The following is a 20,096-nucleotide window of genomic DNA, read 5'->3' on the forward strand; positions in this document are numbered from 1 at the left end:
GTTGAAAATGCTTCATGCTCGCTCCGTCAGAACATTTACTCTAACACAAAGGCATGGACTTTGTAATGTTTGGCAACCAAACTTCTATCGATGTGAAAGAAAGACAGATAACAAGACACAGACAAATGATATCAGAGATAATGTTAAATCTCAGAAGAAATAGTATGGTAATATTTATGTCTTCAGGAGAGTTGTTTTGGTCACAAATATTCCCGTCAAATAAAATAGATTTTATTTTTCAAATGAGTCTGTATTTTGGAATAAAACTGTAATCAAAGTTGATATATTCTGTGTCAATGGTAAATTTGGCAATGATAGGTTTTTTGGCAAAACTCTAAGAATTTTCACTTTTAAGTTAACTTTTGAAGCAGTGTAACTTGAGTATTGTGTTAGAATACCATACAATAGAATGGGCAGTTGGGCCTTTGTGAGTCTCTCCACTTACTACATAAATTGTAAATAATAACTTCTTAACATAAATTCTTACAGAAAAAGAATCAAAAGAGACTCATTCTCCCATTCTCCTTTTCTCCTTCAGCCCATTTGAGATATTTGTAGATCCATATATGAATGAGGTGACTCATTTCTGCCTGCCACAGTTGTTACCAGTGTTAAAGCACAGCACAGACAGACTCCATCAGGTAATGACATATCTCTTTGTTTGCAGTATCAGTGCAACCATCTTCAATCTTGCCAAAGTAGTTGGTGATAGCTACATGAGCTTCCCTAAGAATATTGCAGCTGCAAAAAAGTTTCATTTTTGTCCTGAGACCTGTTGAATTCAAATTCAAAATCTAGCAACCTTTGATAAAGGTTTCATCCATCTAAGCTTATACAATATATTAGCAATTTTATTAATTAATAATGAAAATCAATGAGAGTTCAATGCTATAGATACTCCACTATAGTAGGCTTATTAGTTTTGTACTAGCATTGATTATCAAACAAGGGACTGAAACTACATTGAAGACAAAATAGGAAAAAATGTACAAGAATACAGTAGGAGAGAGTGACATTGCATCATAGTGACGTATATTCAGTGAGATCAATGTGTGGTTGAAAAAAATGATCTGTGGATTATTATCCAACTAGTAATAGTGTAATGTTGGATAAAATGGAGTATATGAAGAAGTGGCAAATTTCCATAAAAACAATTAGTGTGTTCTGCAATGTCAAGTGTAAAGCATACCATAGAGCATTCTGCTACTGGGTAATGAAAACATCCTACAACTGGTTGTGAACTTTTGGGGTGTGTATATTTTTCAAAATGTTTAGAGTCAAGTCTGCACTTGGTAGACTGGATTTATAGTCAGGATTGGTTTTTTGTCATCACAGGCATTTGAATTCTATGAAGAAGTTCTTGGTACTCGATACCCATACAGCTGTTACAAACAAGTTTTCATTGACTGTGCTTACATAGAAGCTGCAGCCTATGCATCTATGACAATATTCAGGTATTTTTATCTTATCGTATCTCACAGCACTTGTTTCTTTTTCAACCAAACATTTTACAAGACAACACATTCTTTCAACTTGGCTGGAGCCTGTACTCAAGTTCATGTCAGTCATCAAAATCAAGTCCCCACAAATCTTTATCTCAGTTTTTTGCTAATTTTGGAATACTCTATGTGAAAAGTTGGGGCATTACTGAAAGGTTTCAGCCAAGGATGTTGATATACTGGTAGATGTGTCTGGCAAGGAAGCAAAACCCTAGGGTTTCTGTTGAAATAATGATTTAACAAAAGGGGGAAAGTTTGTGGCAAGGAAGTCATTTCTCTACTTCCTATACACAATGTTATTGATTTCCACCATAAAGACAATAACCAATACAGATTAAAACCACTCTGTCTCAATCACAGTTACTTTCCCCTCATATTTTTTCAGCACTAACATCTTGCACTCCAGTCATGTCATTGACCAGACTTTCACATCACGTCGTCTGATGGCACACGCTGTCGCCCAGCAATTCTTTGGTAGTTACATATGCATGCAGTCATGGCCAGATGCCTGGCTTATCAAAGGTATTGCTGAATATCTGAATGGTCTCTATATCAAGAAGAAGTTTGGTAACAATGAATACAGGCACATGATCAGCAAGGTAAGAAATTTAATTAGACATTGGGTTATTCACAACATGGTAATGTATTGATGGCATGGGTATCTAGGTATGACGTATTAGACGAGGCAGAGCCCAAATGTAGTTACATTTGCATATAACCATATTATTGTACACCTTTTATATCAAAACATGAAATGATGAGGTACTCTTTTGTAAAAAATTTGGCACTTTGTGTTTTGTACCTACAAGCAGATGGATAAGCATGAGAACTGGGAGTGATATTGCTACAGATATGATTTTCATACTACAAAGAATAGACAAAATGCACACACACACACACACATACTCTTTTCACAGCTCCTTGGCTCCTGGACATCTAAATTTGCATATGTAGAATTTTACACTCTCAGCGCGTATGTTGTACAAAATGTATGGTAGCGTATTGTATGATTTGAATGCCATAGGTTACAACAATAAACCTGTAATGATGCTAGAAAAGTAGAACACTAGGATCATGAATATCTCTGTTTCTTATCATCATCACCAGGGCGTTTTCCTTTCTTGTTTTTCAAAGTTGCCTCAAGAATTCAAATTGTACTGGCATGGAGGATCAACCCATCATTCAATAGGAAATGCCAGAAATTTAACATACATATTATGTACTTCATCTGTGATAAGTAGCCTTTGTGTATAGTGAGAAAAAAGAAGACTTGTAAATAACACGTTTGTAAACTTGTAAACAAATCAAAAGATGTCAGTTTTCACATGTGAACAGATATGTGTTGAAGGAATTGAGACGATGAAGAAAAGAATGGTGTCAAGTCTCCTTCGGCAAAATGTTAGGAAATGTTTGAAACTCTCAGTTTTGAAGTGCAGACTGCAATAAGAAGTTTATAAATGAATAAACATTATTTTTCTGTAGATTCTGAAAAGAGTTTGCAATGCAGAGGAAGAATACGGAGGATTGATTCTCTATCCAAATGCCAGTGGCAACAAGACAGAATCCACCAGCTCCAATGGTGGAAAGTTACATTTTCCGAGGAAACACTCACATACAACATCTTGGAAGTATGCCAAGATGATTCGACTGAAGGCACACATTGTTATTAGATTGATTGCTCTCAATATTGGACAACATCTGCTATTACAGGTAAACTTACTCATATGTCAACATATCAGAAAGAGTCTCAGTTTTTTCCTGCTATACAATCTTTCCACCCCAAAGTCTCTGTGAGTGGAGCCAATCACACCATTAACAATCACCAGGGTGACAACAAATTGGATAATGTATTTGTTTTTGTGGAGTTGATGGCTGAACATTTTAAGTTTGCAAAACAGCCTGTCAGAAATATCATAATGATACTTTCTCTTTCTGTACAAACATGTTTTTATCCCGTGTAGTTGATAAAACCATCATAAACCGTTTACTCCATCTGTCGTAACCTTACTGTGTGTAATTGTACATCCACAATGAGTAAGCTATAGGGATGTAACAAATAGTGAAAGCTTTGATATTTGAATTTTGTGATTAATGAATTTCATCGTTTTCTCCATCTTCAGGCACTGAATAAATTGTTGTCACTGGCATCTGCAGCAGCTCAGCAGAAGTTTCAAAGTAACAGTTGGTCAAATATGCTGCTATCTACAAGTGGGGTAAGTAGGTTGTGTTGTGTTATTCCTCAAGGATGCAGTTCCGGTCTACCCGCCTCTTCTAGTTTATGGTCAATAAAATAATAATTTACATGTAAAAGAGTTCAGCTTCTGTATGATGATACAGTCCATCTGCTTGGTATTGAAGTCTTTACAATACACAATTCCAACATTTCGATATCAAGTTTACATCTTATAAGAAAGCTCTTTTCTGTGTCTTTGTCTTTTTTCAGTTCCTCAAGTCAGTGGCTACTGTTTCTGGGAAGGACCTTAAGACACTTCTTGACCAGTGGGTTTATCAAGGTGGATGTGTACGTTTCCATGGAAACTTCATCTTCAACAGGAAGAGGAACATAGTTGAACTAGAACTCAAACAAGATCTTTCAAGCAGTGGTGTTATGAAATATGTGGTATGTCACGTCAACAACACAGTTTTACTTACACCATTCCATAGCAGAAAATGTCTGTAAATATCACAGTCATTGTTGTAATTACAGTGCTAATAGTAATACACAGTAGCTTTTGGTTGTGCAGACTTTTCTTGACATCTGCAATCACACTAAATCTTCACCAGCAAAATTCTAAGATGTACCTGTTTTATCATAGGATGTAAAAACAGATATTTGCACATATCGGTAGAAGGCATGCAGCCCTACATTTGTAGTCATAGAATGTCAACATAATCTTCAAAGAGTCACCCCTATTCAATGCAGCGTACAATTTGCAAATTCTTTCAATCTCCTATGATATTGCTATGCTTTCTTTGATGCAGGGACCTCTACAAGTCACAATCCAAGAATTGGATGGTTCATTTAACCATAATGTGCAAATAGAAGAAAACAACACCAAACATGAAATGACATGTCATTCCAAGAGTAGAAGGTAATCATACATGTTGTCTGTAACATCCATATGTCTTGAAAGTCATTAGTCAAGAAAGGTCATGTGACAAAATAATTGCCAATGGACTGAGGACAAGTGACATATCAGAATAACTGAACCTGTTCAATGGAAGATGGCTGAGGATGGTATTTTTTGCTGCAGTGTGAAAAAAACTGATACAATGATATGCACTAGCCGTACGCTTATACAATTGTATGTCATAAAATAAGAATTTCTAATTCCTTTATTATCTAAAATCACAGGAGCAACTTCAAGAAAGATTGTAGCCTCTAGTTAATTAAGCCAGTTGGTTATAAAATCATTTCTCTGTGTGCAAATTCAAATGTAAAATCAGACCTGAATGTAAAATCACATCATTTTGATTTCAGACATAAAAAGAAGAAAATACCATTAGCTAATGGTGAGGAAGTAGACATGGATCTCAGTGCTATGGAGTAAGTAGACATGTTAAAATATTCATAAAGGATTGATGCAAAATATAATTACTAGTGGCTCTGCTGATGATGATGTCAGTATTTAAGAGTGTCTTTTTGGCTTCCATTTTGTCCTTCTTTGAAAAAATACTCACAGTTTGTAATGCAGTGTGGGGAGCTGTCATCTTTGATTCTGAAATTCCCAACAAACCTCCCTGTGTTGCCCTGTCAATCATTTTTACACAAAAAAGCATAAAATGGTGAGACAGGAGAAGTTCACCTATTTAAAATATTATGAAAATGTCCATTTTACAATGGTTCACAGTGATTTATATCTACCTTCAACACATTTATTCACAGCATGTATAATGCTTGTGTTGCATTTTTTTTTAAATATATGTATAGTAATATGGACAAAATAATTTGTGTTCATGTACATTTCAGTGCTGATTCTCCAGTACTATGGATTCGTATTGATCCAGAGATGACTACAATAAGACGTGTTACTTTTGAACAGCCTGATTATCAATGGCAATACCAACTGAAATATGAAAGAGACGTGGTGGCTCAGTGTGAGGTATGTCAGTTTTCAACACCCTGTTTATCTACAGCTATGTTGATGGGTTCTCCACCAGTTACTGCTATCAGGTTTGACAGCTTGTCCAGTGTTCATCTAGACTGGGGGATGGGGGATTCCCCTCCCCCTGTTGACATGTTAGCACCCCCTAGTAATTTGTCAAGAGGGGACCACCCTCCCATGAAATGGTGCCAGTAACACCTAAGTTAGAGATACAAGTAGAACAAATGAACTGGTGAAATCCCCCCCCCCCCCCCCAATATTTCTGGTAAAGGGGGAAAATCCCCCCTGTTGATGCCATCCTGGCTGAAACACTGCTTGTCGTAACTTTGATTAAAAGCTTCAAAGTGTTCCAACCAGTAACAACAATTCAGAGTTTTAAAGCTCACAAGGATTTGTCAGGTTTTAAAGAAGTTAAATACTTCATACAACCAGACATGATGTCTGTATGCTGGCACTTGCTGATTAAAACAAAGAAAAAATATAAATTATTTCCCACCTTCATGAATGCAAAGTGAATGTCATAATATACATCCAGCAGTATGGAGTTAAACTTTGACAACTGATGTGAATTTTTTTGTTTTGACAGGTACATTATAAATTTAAGTTATTTAGGAGTGCCTGTTTGATAATCATACAAAATTGACCACAGGTATCTGATAATATTTGCATATTCTATATTCCAGGCCATAATAGCTCTGGAAAATTTTCCCAGTCTAGCAACAAGAACTGTTCTGTCAGATATCTTGGAATATGAACAGTGTTTTTACAAAGTTAGGATGCAAGCAGCACACTGCCTGGCAAAGGTCAGTATTTATTATCAACATATCATTAATAAAGGTGATAAATCAAAGGGTCCATAAATGAAAAATTCTTTGTCAGTGTTCAAAGATTCAGTCAATGAACAGACTTCAGATTTTTTAGTCCCCGCGGATGAAGTCCGGCAGGGACTTATAGATTGGGTCCCGTCCGTCCGTCCGTCAGTCCGCAGCCATTTCTCAGACACTGCTACACAAATTTTGTTCAAACTTGACACAAAGGCATAGCACTATGACCTACAGATGCAAATCGATTTATTTTGCGATACGATCCAATATGGCCGCAAGGTGGCCATATTTTTGCGATTTTTCATGTCTTTGAACCATAACTCAAACATCCTTGAACCGATTCTGTTCAAACTTGGCACAAAGGCATAACACTATGGCCTACATATGCATGTTGAATTATATTGCGATACAATCCAATATGGGCATGAGGCGGCCATTTTGTTTGCAATTTTTCATGTCTTTGAACCATAACTCAAACATCCTTGAACAGATTCTTTCAAACTTGGCACAAAGGCATAACACTATGGCCAACATATGCCTCTCAAATTATGTTGCGATACAATCCAATATGGGCGTGAGACGGCCATTTTGTTTGCGATTTTTCATGTCTTTGAACCATAACTCAAACATTCTTGAACCGATTCTGTTCAAACTTGGCACAAAGGCATAACACTATGGCCTACATATGCATGTAGAATTATATTGCGATACAATCCAAAAGGGCGTGAGACGGCCATTTTGTTTGCGATTTTTCATGTCTTTGAACCATAACTCAAACATCCTTGAACCGATTCTGTTCAAACTTGGCACAAAGGCATAACACTATGGCCTACATATGCATGTTGCATTATATTGCGATACGATCCAATATGGGCATGAGGCGGCCATTTTGTTGCAATTTTTTCATGTCTTTGAACCATAACTCAAACATCCCTGAACCAATGTTGTTCAGACATGGTACAAAGGCAAAGCACTATGGCATACATATGCATGTATCAATTAAGCTTGCGATAGGATCCAATATGGCTGCAGAACTGCCATTTTGTTGGAATTTTGCATGTCTTTGAATCGTAATTCAAAGGTCATTATACCCATTTTGTCCAAACTTGGCACAAAGATCAAGCACTATGGCATACATATACATGTCAATTTACTTCGTGACATGTTCCAATATGGCTGCCAGATTGTCATTTTTTGCTCACGTGTTCACACACGTGAGCATATGGTTTAGCCATGTCTGTCTGTGTGTGTGTCTGTGTGTCTGTGTGTGTGTCCGTGTGTCTGTATCCCCATTATCTCAAAAACGGCTGAACGTATTTCAGTCAAATTTGGTAGACATCTTCAGAATTTAAATGGCTAGAACTGAAAAGGTTTTGGTGGGCGTGGCTTGCATACTTTTTAATTTGCATAATTAATGATTTTAGAGAAAACAGATATACATTAAAACAACTGCACACAATTTGATGAGATTTGCTACAAATGTTGATCACACCAAGATATATCAGCAGTGGGAACCATTAAGGGGTGACGTGAAAGATAGTTGCTAATTTGCATATTTAATGAACTTTCCTAATTAGGGATATATATCTGATTTGACACGATCAAAATTGACCAAACTTGCTAGTGTATTGAAGATACTATGATACAATATTATTGAAAGTCATTTAGCATTTTCTCTTCAGGTAATTCCTAATTTGCATATTTAATGAACTTTCCTAATTAGGGATATATATCTGATTTGACACCATCAAAATTGACCAAACTTGCTACATGTATTGAAGATACTATGATACAATATTATTGAAAGTCATTTAGCATTTTCTCTTCAGACAATTCCTATTTTGCATATTTAATGAACTTTGTTAATTAGGGATATATATCTGAATTGACTGACCAAAGTTGACAAAACTTGCTACATGTATTGGAGATATTATAATATAACATTATTGAAAATCATAAAGCATTTTTACTTCAGCCATTCCTAATTTACATATTTGATGAACTTTGCTAATTAGGGATGTGCATCTGAATTGACTTGACCAAAATTTATGAAACTTGCTATATACAATAAAGACACTATGATACAACATTATTGAAAGTCATTTAACAGTTTTACTTCAGCCAATTCAGAATTTGCATATTTAATGAACTTTCCTAATTAGGGATATATATCTGAATTAACTTGATTGTAGTGTTTGAAACTTGCTGTATACATCAAAGATACTGTGATATAACATTATTGAAAGTCAAAAGACAATTTTACTTCGGCCAATTCCTAATTTGCATATTAAATGACTTTTCATAATTAGGGATATATATCTGAATTGACTTGATCAAAATTAATGAAACTTGCTATGTACATTAAACTATAATACAATATTATTGTAAGTTAGTAAACATTTTTCCTTCTGCCAATTCCTAATTTACATATTTAATGAACTTTGCTAATTAGGGATATATATCTGAATTGACTGGACCAAAGTTAAAGATACTATGATACAACATTATTGAAAGTCATTAAGCATTTTTTCTTCAGCCAATTCCTAATTTTCATTTTCAATGATATTTTCTAATTGGGGATATATACTGGGATTTACTTGATCAAAGTTGGCAAAACATGCTGTGTACATTAATGATTATGCCAGGTTAAAACAATATTGAAGGTCATTTCACATTTTCATGTCAGCTAATTTATAATTTGCATATCTAATGAGCTTTCACAGTTTGGCATATATGGCTTGAAGGACTTGGCTAAAGGTAATTACACTTGCTTTATAAAGTGGTGGTACAATGACAGCAGTCAAAGAAGGTATTTGTATTCTAGCTAATTACGTATTTGTATACTTCATGATCTTTTAGAATTAATCGGCGGTGAATATTGTTCATTATGTTGATCGTAATACTTTCAATGAAGTTGCAAACATGTGCCAAAGGTTCAAATTTACACATAACTGCAATAATAATGAAACACGTGAGCATTTTCAGTTCATATCTGCTTGCTCACGTGTTTACACACGTGGGCATATGTCGCAGCGATGTCTGTCTGTCTGTCTGTCAGTCCGATGTCTCAAAAACGGCTTATCAGATCAGAATCAAATCTGGTGCATAGATTCAGTAAAGCAAATGGCAAGAACTGATTATTTTTGGTGGGCGCGGCTTGCATACTTTTTGCTCATTTGCATAATTAGTGATTTTAGAAAAAATGGATATACATTAAGAATGACTACACACAATTTGATGAGATTTGCTACAAATGTTGATCACACCAAGATATATCAGCAGTGGGAACCATTAAGGGATGACATGAAAGATAGTTGCTAATTTGCATATTAAATGAATTTTCCTAATAAGGGATATATGTCTGATTTGACTCGATCAAATCGACCAAACTTGGTATGTATATTAAAGATACTATGATTTAACATTATTGAAAGTCATTAAGCGTTTTAACTGCAGCCAATTCCTAATTTACATATTTAATGAACTTTGCTAATTAGGGATATATATTTGAATAGACTGGACCCAAGTTGATGAATCTTTCTACATGTATTGAAGCTACTATGATACAACATTTTTTGAAAGTCATTAAGCATTTTTCCTTCAGCCAATTTCAATTTGCATATTTAATAAACTTTCCCGATTAGGGATATATATCTGAATTAAATGGATTGTAGTTGTTGAAACTTGCTATATACATCAAAGATACTGTGATATAACATTATTGAAAGTCAAAAGACATATTTTTACTTCAGCCAATTCCTAATTTGCATATTAAATGAATTTTCATAATTTGGGATATTTATCTGTATTGACTTGATGAAACTTGCTATGTACATTAAAGACAGTCATTAAAGGCCAGGGCTGGGTATAAATAGCAAGCTGCCCCTGTTGGAGTTAGTTCATGCAAAGCGTGGCTTGGGTAGCGTCACGCTCGATCGCTCCGTAAAAACCATGCCAAAATGGTCACAGGCGAAGAAACGTAGGCGTCCATGCACATGTACCCAACTATGAATGTCTAGTGATTGAATATGTAGATAAAATTTTATGATTTGAGCATAAATAAAGCTGATTTTGGTCGATGAATGTATTTCTCTTTGTCTTCAACTTGCGTGGCAAGCGGCCACAACAAAGGTCTGCAAGCTGTCAATCAAAAAATGACGCGCTACAGGTGTGAATCGGTAAACGTTTGCGATGTCAACATGTCAGATACGCACAGCCATGTAATTAGATGGGGCGACCGCAGTGCAGAGCCGCATGCACAGGCACTCTTTAGCTGGGTAGTCTGCTAAATAGATCGATTTTCAGCTCAATCTATAGATCCCGTAGTCGATATGCCCACCTATTAAAACACCCATTTAGATTGCAGTGCCGGCATGTCGACTACGGGATCGATAGATCGAGCCGAAAAGCGAGCAGACTACCCAGCTCGAGCCCATGTGACTGCTAGTATGCCACCCAAGCCATAGCTCGTTCTCGCGTAGACGTCGTACACGCCGCTATTTCCGACCGTTTCTTCCACATTTAAAGTTCAGATTCAAGTTCTTTTAGATTTTTCTGTCGTGAAAAGTATTATTATTATCGTCTTGCTGTTTTAAAAGATTTTTGATGACCTAAACGACATCGTGTGTTGCTCCATTGTCATGGAATCTGATGTCAAGGAAAGGCGGTGACTTTTTTCAAGTTGAATAAAATGTCCTTCCTGGTTGCGTCAGTCAATTAATAGAAATACTCTTGTTCACAATTGATTAAACCATAGACAGTGGACTGTCTCGATTCTCCCGTCTATGATTCGATATTAACTGACTCATTCTTTCTCTTCTTTGTCGATCGATGAAAGTATTTTCATCTTCAATACTCAGTCCTAATTTGACAGATGTAATATCCAAACCTATAATGTCATTTATTTCAGACCAATGTACAAAAACTTGGTCCGTTCGCCAAAGTACATATCTGACGAGATGTTTTGCGACACAGTGAATAAACATATTCGATGAACAGCCGTACTCTATGCATTAGGGGGATATTCATGTTGCAGTCTCCTCGGAAAAAAACAGGGGATGTTTAGGCGATAATAAAGGCGATGACTCAGTTGAATAAAAAAACTTTTCGGACATCATATTTTTATCTAAGCGTACATTTATCGGTTTGATGTGCGACCGTACGCAGATCGTTCATATTCTCCATAAAACTAGTCAAAACAATTCTGCGACAATGGTGGCGTCTCTTCGTGAACGTCCTTGAACCCATAGCCGCGACCATTATCTTTTTATGTGTTCGTGGTTGATGATCGGTAGAATTAATGTATCAAAATTTGAAGACACACATTATTGAATCCTGTGATTGTTAGGAAATTGACGGTGTGTAGGGACGGTCACAGTCAACGGACCAAGGGAGCATCAGCAGTACGCAGTACATTGCATGCTTTCTGAGAATGAACGGCGTGTTTCCATAGCTACCATGCGAAATCCGGCTTTGACCAATGTTCCTGTCCTGTTTCGGAGGATAATTTTCGAGCTACGTATATCTACTGTTGAGGTTCAGATAGCCGAATCTTTCATGTTCGAAAGGCTTATCGATGTACAGAAAATACTAAACTTTTGTTATTAGTTAAACGTTTACATGTACATAACTCACAGCACACGGGGCAAAGCCAAATTACTTACCAGGTTGGAAAATTTCAGCGAGTCGCTCTCACCAGCGGTCGCGAGGAAAAAATACGTCGGTATATCATTGATGCGCCATGTTTATCGTTGTTGTTTGTACGACTAGTTTGAAAGTCATAGACTTTCTTAACGGTGAAATTCATATTGCCATTCAATATTTTACGCACTAAGTCACCTGTGCATTTAAATACGTCCATTCGGAAGCAGAAACGTTTACAGATTTTCGATGGTGATAACTAGCTCCAGGCCGTGACATGTCTCCAGTTACGAAGTTTACCCGATCGTGCACCGTTAAATAAATGTCGGCAAAGTAAAACATCAAATGGCTAGACTTGGAAGAGAGAGAGAGAGAGAGAGAGAGAGAGAGAGAGAGAGAGAGAGAGAGAGAGAGAGAGAGAGGTGGTTTATGCAGTCGCGAACTTATCATGGTCTTTAGGATGGATGGATACATTTGCGCTGCACAGATATCGAAAATGTACAGATACTTTCCCGAACTTTGACTAATTTTAGAACAAGAGTAGAACAAAACCAAAAGTGTTGAAGTAACTCTTCAGATGTTTGATTCGCAAGTTTGCTAAAGATAGATTATACTTACAGAAAATAGTCGCTGTAGTCTTCTGTTCAAAGAAATATGTTCTTCAACATCACGTTTCTTATGATCGGTGATTTTACATTTTATTTTTTCTCTCAACAAGGTTATAGATTAATGCACCACGGTATTAATTTACGATTAATTCAACGATTTCAGACCGTAATTATTTTTTTAGTGAGAGGGCTTTTAGTAGTTCTGAAGACGAAACGATCAGAAATAGCAGAGTATCTTGGCAATGGCACGACGTCTACGCTGTTGTTTAGCTGAAATGATTGTACATGTACAGTTGAAGCCCGGGCCCCCGGGTAAGCCTAATTCGGAACATAATGTCGTTAGTTGCAGCGGCGTGGTGCTGTACCTTTGTCATTACAGTTGAAGTTCACCTGTTATTGCTACAAGCAGCGCACGCTTCGCGAAACGTACAACGCGTTGTTTCTCAGTGTACTGGTCTCGCCGTTATATTCAGTTACATATAATCTGTTATTTGCATGTCAACACATTGGCCTGTTTACAACCTCCTGTGCATACTAATCGTGACCGTAATTTACAAAGACATAAACATTCGATCCCGCCCGTGAATGTCAAAGGTGAACGGCATTAACTTGATCCCGGGTATCAAGTCCCTGGCCTTTAAGCATTTTTGCTTCAGCCAATTCCTAATGTGTGTATTTAATTAACGTTCTTAAGTAGGGATATATACTTGGATTTATTTGACCAAAGTTGACAAAACTTGCTACTTTTATTGCATATACCATGATACAACATTATTGAAAATCATTAAGCATTTTTACTTAAGCCAATTCCTAATTTACATATTTAATGAACTTTGCTTATTAGGGATATATACTGGGATTTACTTGATCAAAGTTGGCAAAACATGCTATGTACATTGATGATTATAACGGGTTAAAACAATATCAAAAGTCATTTCACATTTCCTGTCAGCTCATTTATAATTTGCATGTCTAATGAGCTTTCACAGCTTGGCATATATGGCTTGAAGGACTTGGCCAATGGTAATTACACTTGCTATATAAAGTGGAGATACAATGACAGCAGTCAAAGAAATTTAATATTTTTATTTCAGCTTATTACATATTTGTATACTTTATGACCTAATCAGCAGTGATTATTGTTCATTATGTTGATTATAATTCTTTCAATGAAGTTGTAAACATGTGGCAAAGGTTCAATTTTACACAACTGCAATATATAATGAAACACGTGAGCATTTCAGTTCACATCTGGTTCCCCAATATTGCTGCCAGATGGTCATTTTGGATTTCTTGATGTCTTTGAGGCTTAATCATATTCAAATATTCCTTATCCAATGTTGTTGAGACTTGGTACAAAGATAAAGTACATTGTACTATTGCATACATATGCATGTCTACTAATTTTGTGCTATGATCCATATGGTCAATAGACAGCCATTTGATTTCAATTTGGTGTGAATTTTTTATGTCTTTGAAACATAAACATAGGTCACTGTCCTTCGATGGACTGATTTTGTTTAAACGTGATATGGCTGCATTCTTGTGCACATTAATTTGTTTGATTATATGATCCGAAATGGCTGATTACAACAACATACCCGATCCCATACCATTTCTAAAATTCCACCAAACCATGTGTATAGTTTGTGCCATCATGACACTAGAGGCAGTGAGGGCATCGTTATGTGTGATGTAATCAAAAGTTCCTTCAATGGTCATTACTGGCAGAGATGGGTCAATTTTATTGAACGTTCCTCAGATTACTTTATTATGGAAGTCACAGGCCTGATGCACACGTTGCATCAATGTCATTCCACAGCTACCTAGACCACAGCTACGTAGACACAAAGATTATAACAAAATGGACATGCGGGGACTGTGTCATCAATGATGACTTGTTTATCAATGAATCGATCAGTGAATTGTGGAGCTTTCTGTGTCAATGACTGCATTTCATGTATTTATTTCTGAAAAAGTGTATGAAACTATTACAGAGGGTATGCCTGACAAAACCAATGAATGGAGGGATCCCACCGTGGAAGAGGATATTGTCAATTGATAAGCCAATGAATAATATCAAAGTATATAAAGGATCTAAGATATATCATGCCAATATTGATGACTTCATCAATGAATTATGCATAAATCTGTGTGAGCAGGTCATTGAATGGATGATTTTCAATCCAAGAATTAATTTGAAACTATTGAGAATGGCACTGATTATGTCAGATCAATATTTTCAGTAGTGGTTGTTCTCTAATTTTTGTCCATGCTTAGGTGGACTTCTCATTTTTCGTTTCAAATTCATGTGTTCTCTTTTAGGTTGCCAATGAAATGTCAGCCACCTGGACTGGGCACACCGCCATGATGGCCATGTTTCGAAAAATGTTTGGATCTTATTCATGTCCGAACATCGTCAGAAGAAATAACTTTTCAAATCTGCAAGGATACTTTATCCAAAAGGTCAGCATGAAAATAGAACATTTCATGGATAGACTAAAAAAGTTTTGTTGTTTTGCTGATGATGTATCTTTTGTTGATTGAAAATAGAAAATCAAAGCGCAGTTTTTTGATGTGGATACAAAGGAGAGTTATTGGCCATTCTGTCCCATTATAAACTCACAAGAGTGACAGTTCATGTACAACTACAAAGTAGCTGTTTGTACATTGATGAAGGAAAGACAGCAGAGTCTGTGGAGGAAGCAATTTGTAGTTATTGACTTAACATTGCTGTGAATATTAGAACACAGCGTAGTTTGCTACTTTTCTAACTATGGCTATCTATCTAAATTTCATGATATTTTCAAGAGCCACCCAGATAAAACTAATTGCAGCAGCATGTACGATGTATCCCATAGTAAAGTGTTGCAATACAGCCAATGGTGTTTTATGAACCCAGACAAAATGGGCTATTCCATAGAGAAAGTAGGGGTGTGTCAACTAATTCTTTGACTCCTTCTTGACCTTTGATTTTTTTGCAGACACTGCCAATAGAGATGAGTAAAATCAGAAATGCAATTCTAGTTTGTCCAAAAGAAGTTGTCCACTTTGTGTCAGATTTGATTAAGTACAATGACAACAGAAAAAATAAGGTAAGATACCAATTTGAACATGAAATTGCATTGAATTTCAGCCTTGGGTTGCCCTTGTTTAATACAACTATCCATTAGAAATAAAACAATACAGTGTAACTTATACTATTGTGGGTGTTCTTTCCTGTTCCGGCAGTCTCTCCAGATCTTATGAAGTCTAAACAGATATGAGTATATCTATGTTTGAACATCAGTGACTCAACCACTACTAAATAGATGTGTTTATTAAAACTCCACACTGTACATCGAAAGATTTCTTCAGAGGAAATTAATAATCATTCAAATAATTTTGGAACACTGTCATGTATAACAATCTGCTTGTCCATTCTTATGTTTGCAGTTTTCTGACAATTATTACAGAGCCTCGTTGATAGAGGCCCTGGCCAATACAGTCACTCCATCTACATCTTTGGACAAGACCGTGGACAGTCTTTCTTCAGAAAATAAGGTAAGATCTTCAGGTAGTTTGGCTCCTCTGCACCTTCTGCACTGGATTGTCAGGAAACATTATGAAATGAATGATACCTGAAATTACATTTTGTTTCACACAAAGGATCAAGACTTGAAATTTCTGCATTTCAGGATTTGTAATGGAACATGTTACTCCCCCTGCAAATTTGTTTCATGCATGCTTATGGGTTTGCTGTGTTCACTGTCCACCATGCTAATTTTGGAATTTGTTTAAGTTGGGCTGTTTGGATCTCTTCATATATGGAAATTTGTCTATTATGAAAATTTTGTTATCAAGAGACAGTGTTATTCTTGTCAAGGTAGTAGAAATTTACATATTGCATATTGGAACAAAGTTTGTTGACAGTAGCATGACTTTCATCAGAGATTTACAAAAAGTAATTTAACCTGCTGAGAGAGATTAAAAAGTTGTCACTTCAAAATCAAAGTTTTGAATGAAATAAATAAATTTGCATCAGTTTGTGTCTTAGTTTCAAGAGAATACTTCAATAAAAATATTTCTATAACATTTGTACCTTCTGATTGTCTCTTCATTAAACCAAAATGTTGAACTTCATCCATGAGCCGGGCCCTCTGTCAGAACCTCTGCCAGATCATATGTAGCACCCTCTGTAAGTATAGAAAGTAACCACTTTTGTTTTTTCTTCTGAAACCTACAGTTGATTATTGAAGAAATTACAAGGTTTCTAAATCTGGAGAAGTTGTTGCCATGTTACCGTTATGTCATCACAGTTGGCTGTCTCAAAGCTATCCGTGTTCTACAAAAGAATGGTTGGATTCCGAATGAACCAGGTGTATTCCAGAGCTATGCTGAGCATGGACACTTTGTGGATATCCGTCTTGCTGCCCTTGAAATCCTGGCTGATTGTGTCAAAGGTCAGTTGTTAGATCAAAGTTGATAGTTTCAAGGTCACACTTCTTATGAACAAAAACACAGATATTCCGAAATATGACCTGCCAAAGCTGATCATTCCATGAGTAGATGTTAGGAAAATTTTTTTCATTGTTGACATTTTGCACTTTCCAACTAATGTTTACTGTTTTTCACTTTTCAGTTGAAGCTAACGAAGAATTGCTTTCATGGTTGCTAGACATTGTTGAAAAGGATCCGGTGCCCTACATAAGGTAATAATGAATATCCTATAGTAGAGAAGTCTTCTTTTGAGTGTTTGATTGCGGTGATATGACTCAGAAGAATGACTGTAAATGTAGTCACTGTCTTTAGGACTTAATGTGCTTGCCTCTCTGTTTTCATTCTCCATGAAGTGGCCGGACCAACAAACAGAAAAATTAGGGATAAGGAAGGTCCATCTTACACTGCTTGACAACTTCTTTTTGATGATACACGGTTCATGCAGTGCCCAAGTGTTATAAATCTCATTTGTGAAAAAAAATCAAATATTGACAACACTGAGAACAGTAAAATGAGGTTTTTGCAACCATAAATGATAGATGCAGTAGGTTTTATATCAGTTTTGACTGTAATATTACTAACATGCCATTGTAAAACTTCCTTTTAAAGCCATCTTTATTTCACAAGAAAAAAATTCTGACCTGCATTTTAAACTAGGATCAATCAACAATGAACAGTCCACTGTTGTGGGTGTTATATGTTTTGGAGTTTGACAGGTGACCAGTTTTCATAGTTGCAAAACCAGAATAAAGTTTCCCAGATATATAACATGTACTCTGGATTAAATTTGTATCAAGTAATACACTTAGTTTGCCCTTCATGTTTTACCTGTTTGCACAAAAAAGCAAATGGTGTAATTACATCCAACTATAAGTGGTCATCCTTTGTGCATTTTGACAGAAGTGTGTCATTTATTTTCAGGCATGCAGTGTTGAAAATGTTGACAAAAAACCCACCCTTCTCAAAGAAAGATGAGTCACCTCTGAGTAATGAAGCATTGGTGGAGAGACTTTGGTCGCTAATGAAGTAAGTGTCTTCCACCTACAATTGTGTGCAAATGATCTTTAGAAGTGCTGTATAAACACAAGTTGGACAAAATAGTAAAGTATGCTAAACTATTAACCATTAGCTTGAGCCGTCAGTGTCACTGAGTGCAAAGATTGAGTTTAAAGGTAGTTAGTGCCTCGAAAGTGAAAGACTTAAACTTTTGCTCAAACTTACCTTAAGGAATCATTCAACCATTCTCTTACCAAATCAACAATAAAATTTTTATTTTATTGGGGATCACCGTGCAAAGTTTGGAACTAGCGAAACAAATTACAAAACATTTTGCAATATTTGAAATTCAAAATGGATGCCATCCCTGTGTTAACTCTATGGGGGAAAATTAAATTTTGGATTTTCGAAAACCTGAGACAGTAAAGTTTTTCTTTCTCCAAGAGCTTTAAAATGAGCACCTACAAGTGGTGGATCAGAAAAGAATTGTAGGAATTTGAAAGTCCGAATATCTGTCCCCGAGGTGCATTCTACCTTCAATGCATGTAATCTCACACTTTCTTACAGCCATAGCCATCTAGGGTATACAGGAATGACAACAGAAACACATACATATATATTGTTAACACAGACACATAGTTTATTGAGTGATACCAATAGTAAATTGATTTAACTGAAGTTTATATTGCAGTACCTGTAAAGGTTGATAAAATTTCAACAGATATATATCAGATCAATCTTTCTGCATTTACTCTGATAGGTCATGTTACAGCTTATAATTTGTGAATTTATGAGCAAATCAAGACAGAAAACCATAGATAATGAAGCTATTTATATGTCAGTCAACAGAGAAAAATATTCAACAAATCTGTATTTACTTTGCAATTAGTGTACAACATCTGAGAGTTTTATATTCCAATATATATATATCCATATTCTACACTAAATTTGTTCGGTGCAGTTCTGGTACTTCCCATGATGCAAGGCTACGATGTGATGCTGTTGACTTGTACAGTGCATTGTGGGGCAGAACAAGACCAGCATGTCTGCCCATACCTGAGGTTTGTAATTATTAGTTAAGTCTAAATCTACAAGTGTGAAATTGCCTCATTTTGAATTCAACATCCCCATGGAGATTTAAAAATTAGGCCATTTCAACCGCTGAAAAGGGAAATGTTACGTTATACCATGGAGGCAGCACACAAAGGGAGTTGCAACTGAGAGGACATCAAATGGACCATGTGCGTCGAAAGCAAAGGAAATGAGTAATATGTATGAATGTAGTTGGAAACTCTGTAAATATAGATATGAATTTTTGTCCAGACTTGTTCTGTTTTTTTTGTGAATATCAAATTTTCTTCATGTTTGTACTCATTTTGTTGACAGCTTGGAATGGTGCTGAATTTAAAGGAGAAGAAAGCAGTCTTGAATCCATCTTTGGTTCCTGAACCAAGTAATTCTGCTGGATCTCCAAAACCAGTGAGTGAGAAATTGTTACTCAACTTTTGCTGTCACGAAGTTTAGTTTGTACTCTCATCAAAATATTCATAAAACTCATCTATTGCTCCAGAACACATGACAAATCAGTTGAAAAAAGCATGGAGACAGTTTACAATAAAGTCGCAGAACCCATTTCTACTTGATAGACTAATTTAACACATTTTTTGGAGTTGTTCAAAATTTAGGGCTACATTTCACATACCTATGATTTCTTCTACCTTATTTACAATGATTACCCTATTACAATGATATATCACAATGCTATCATAGTACTGATAAATTACTTCTTCTGAAAAGTGAAAAAAGATGATGACCCAAAGGTGCTTTAGGTCACATCATAATATCTTTCCATTCAGCAAGAGACTTCCCAGAGTTAAGTAGATCAAAGACAAAGTCCTAATTCCATGGTTTTCGCAGTCGTTCTTGTTGACACTGGCTAATTAC

General features: G+C 36.0%; 1 protein-coding gene across 1 annotated transcript in view; it reads left to right on the forward strand.

Moving 5' to 3' along the window:
* LOC139132977 (transcription initiation factor TFIID subunit 2-like) overlaps positions 1–20,096 on the forward strand; it is a 32,426-nt gene that overhangs the window by 5,884 nt on the left and 6,446 nt on the right. The window contains exons 8-25 of the mRNA XM_070699314.1: positions 539–641; positions 1,336–1,454; positions 1,885–2,098; positions 2,982–3,209; positions 3,620–3,712; positions 3,943–4,119; positions 4,482–4,591; positions 4,981–5,046; positions 5,470–5,602; positions 6,289–6,408; positions 15,003–15,143; positions 15,662–15,772; positions 16,113–16,220; positions 16,903–17,119; positions 17,299–17,368; positions 18,078–18,182; positions 19,114–19,213; positions 19,539–19,631. Coding sequence (XP_070555415.1) covers positions 539–641; positions 1,336–1,454; positions 1,885–2,098; positions 2,982–3,209; positions 3,620–3,712; positions 3,943–4,119; positions 4,482–4,591; positions 4,981–5,046; positions 5,470–5,602; positions 6,289–6,408; positions 15,003–15,143; positions 15,662–15,772; positions 16,113–16,220; positions 16,903–17,119; positions 17,299–17,368; positions 18,078–18,182; positions 19,114–19,213; positions 19,539–19,631 — 2,308 coding nt within the window. The remainder of the gene's footprint in view (positions 1–538; positions 642–1,335; positions 1,455–1,884; positions 2,099–2,981; positions 3,210–3,619; positions 3,713–3,942; positions 4,120–4,481; positions 4,592–4,980; positions 5,047–5,469; positions 5,603–6,288; positions 6,409–15,002; positions 15,144–15,661; positions 15,773–16,112; positions 16,221–16,902; positions 17,120–17,298; positions 17,369–18,077; positions 18,183–19,113; positions 19,214–19,538; positions 19,632–20,096) is intronic.

This window comes from Ptychodera flava, chromosome 5 (genome assembly GCF_041260155.1).
Source record: "Ptychodera flava strain L36383 chromosome 5, AS_Pfla_20210202, whole genome shotgun sequence".
Classification (NCBI taxonomy): Eukaryota; Metazoa; Hemichordata; class Enteropneusta; family Ptychoderidae; genus Ptychodera; species Ptychodera flava.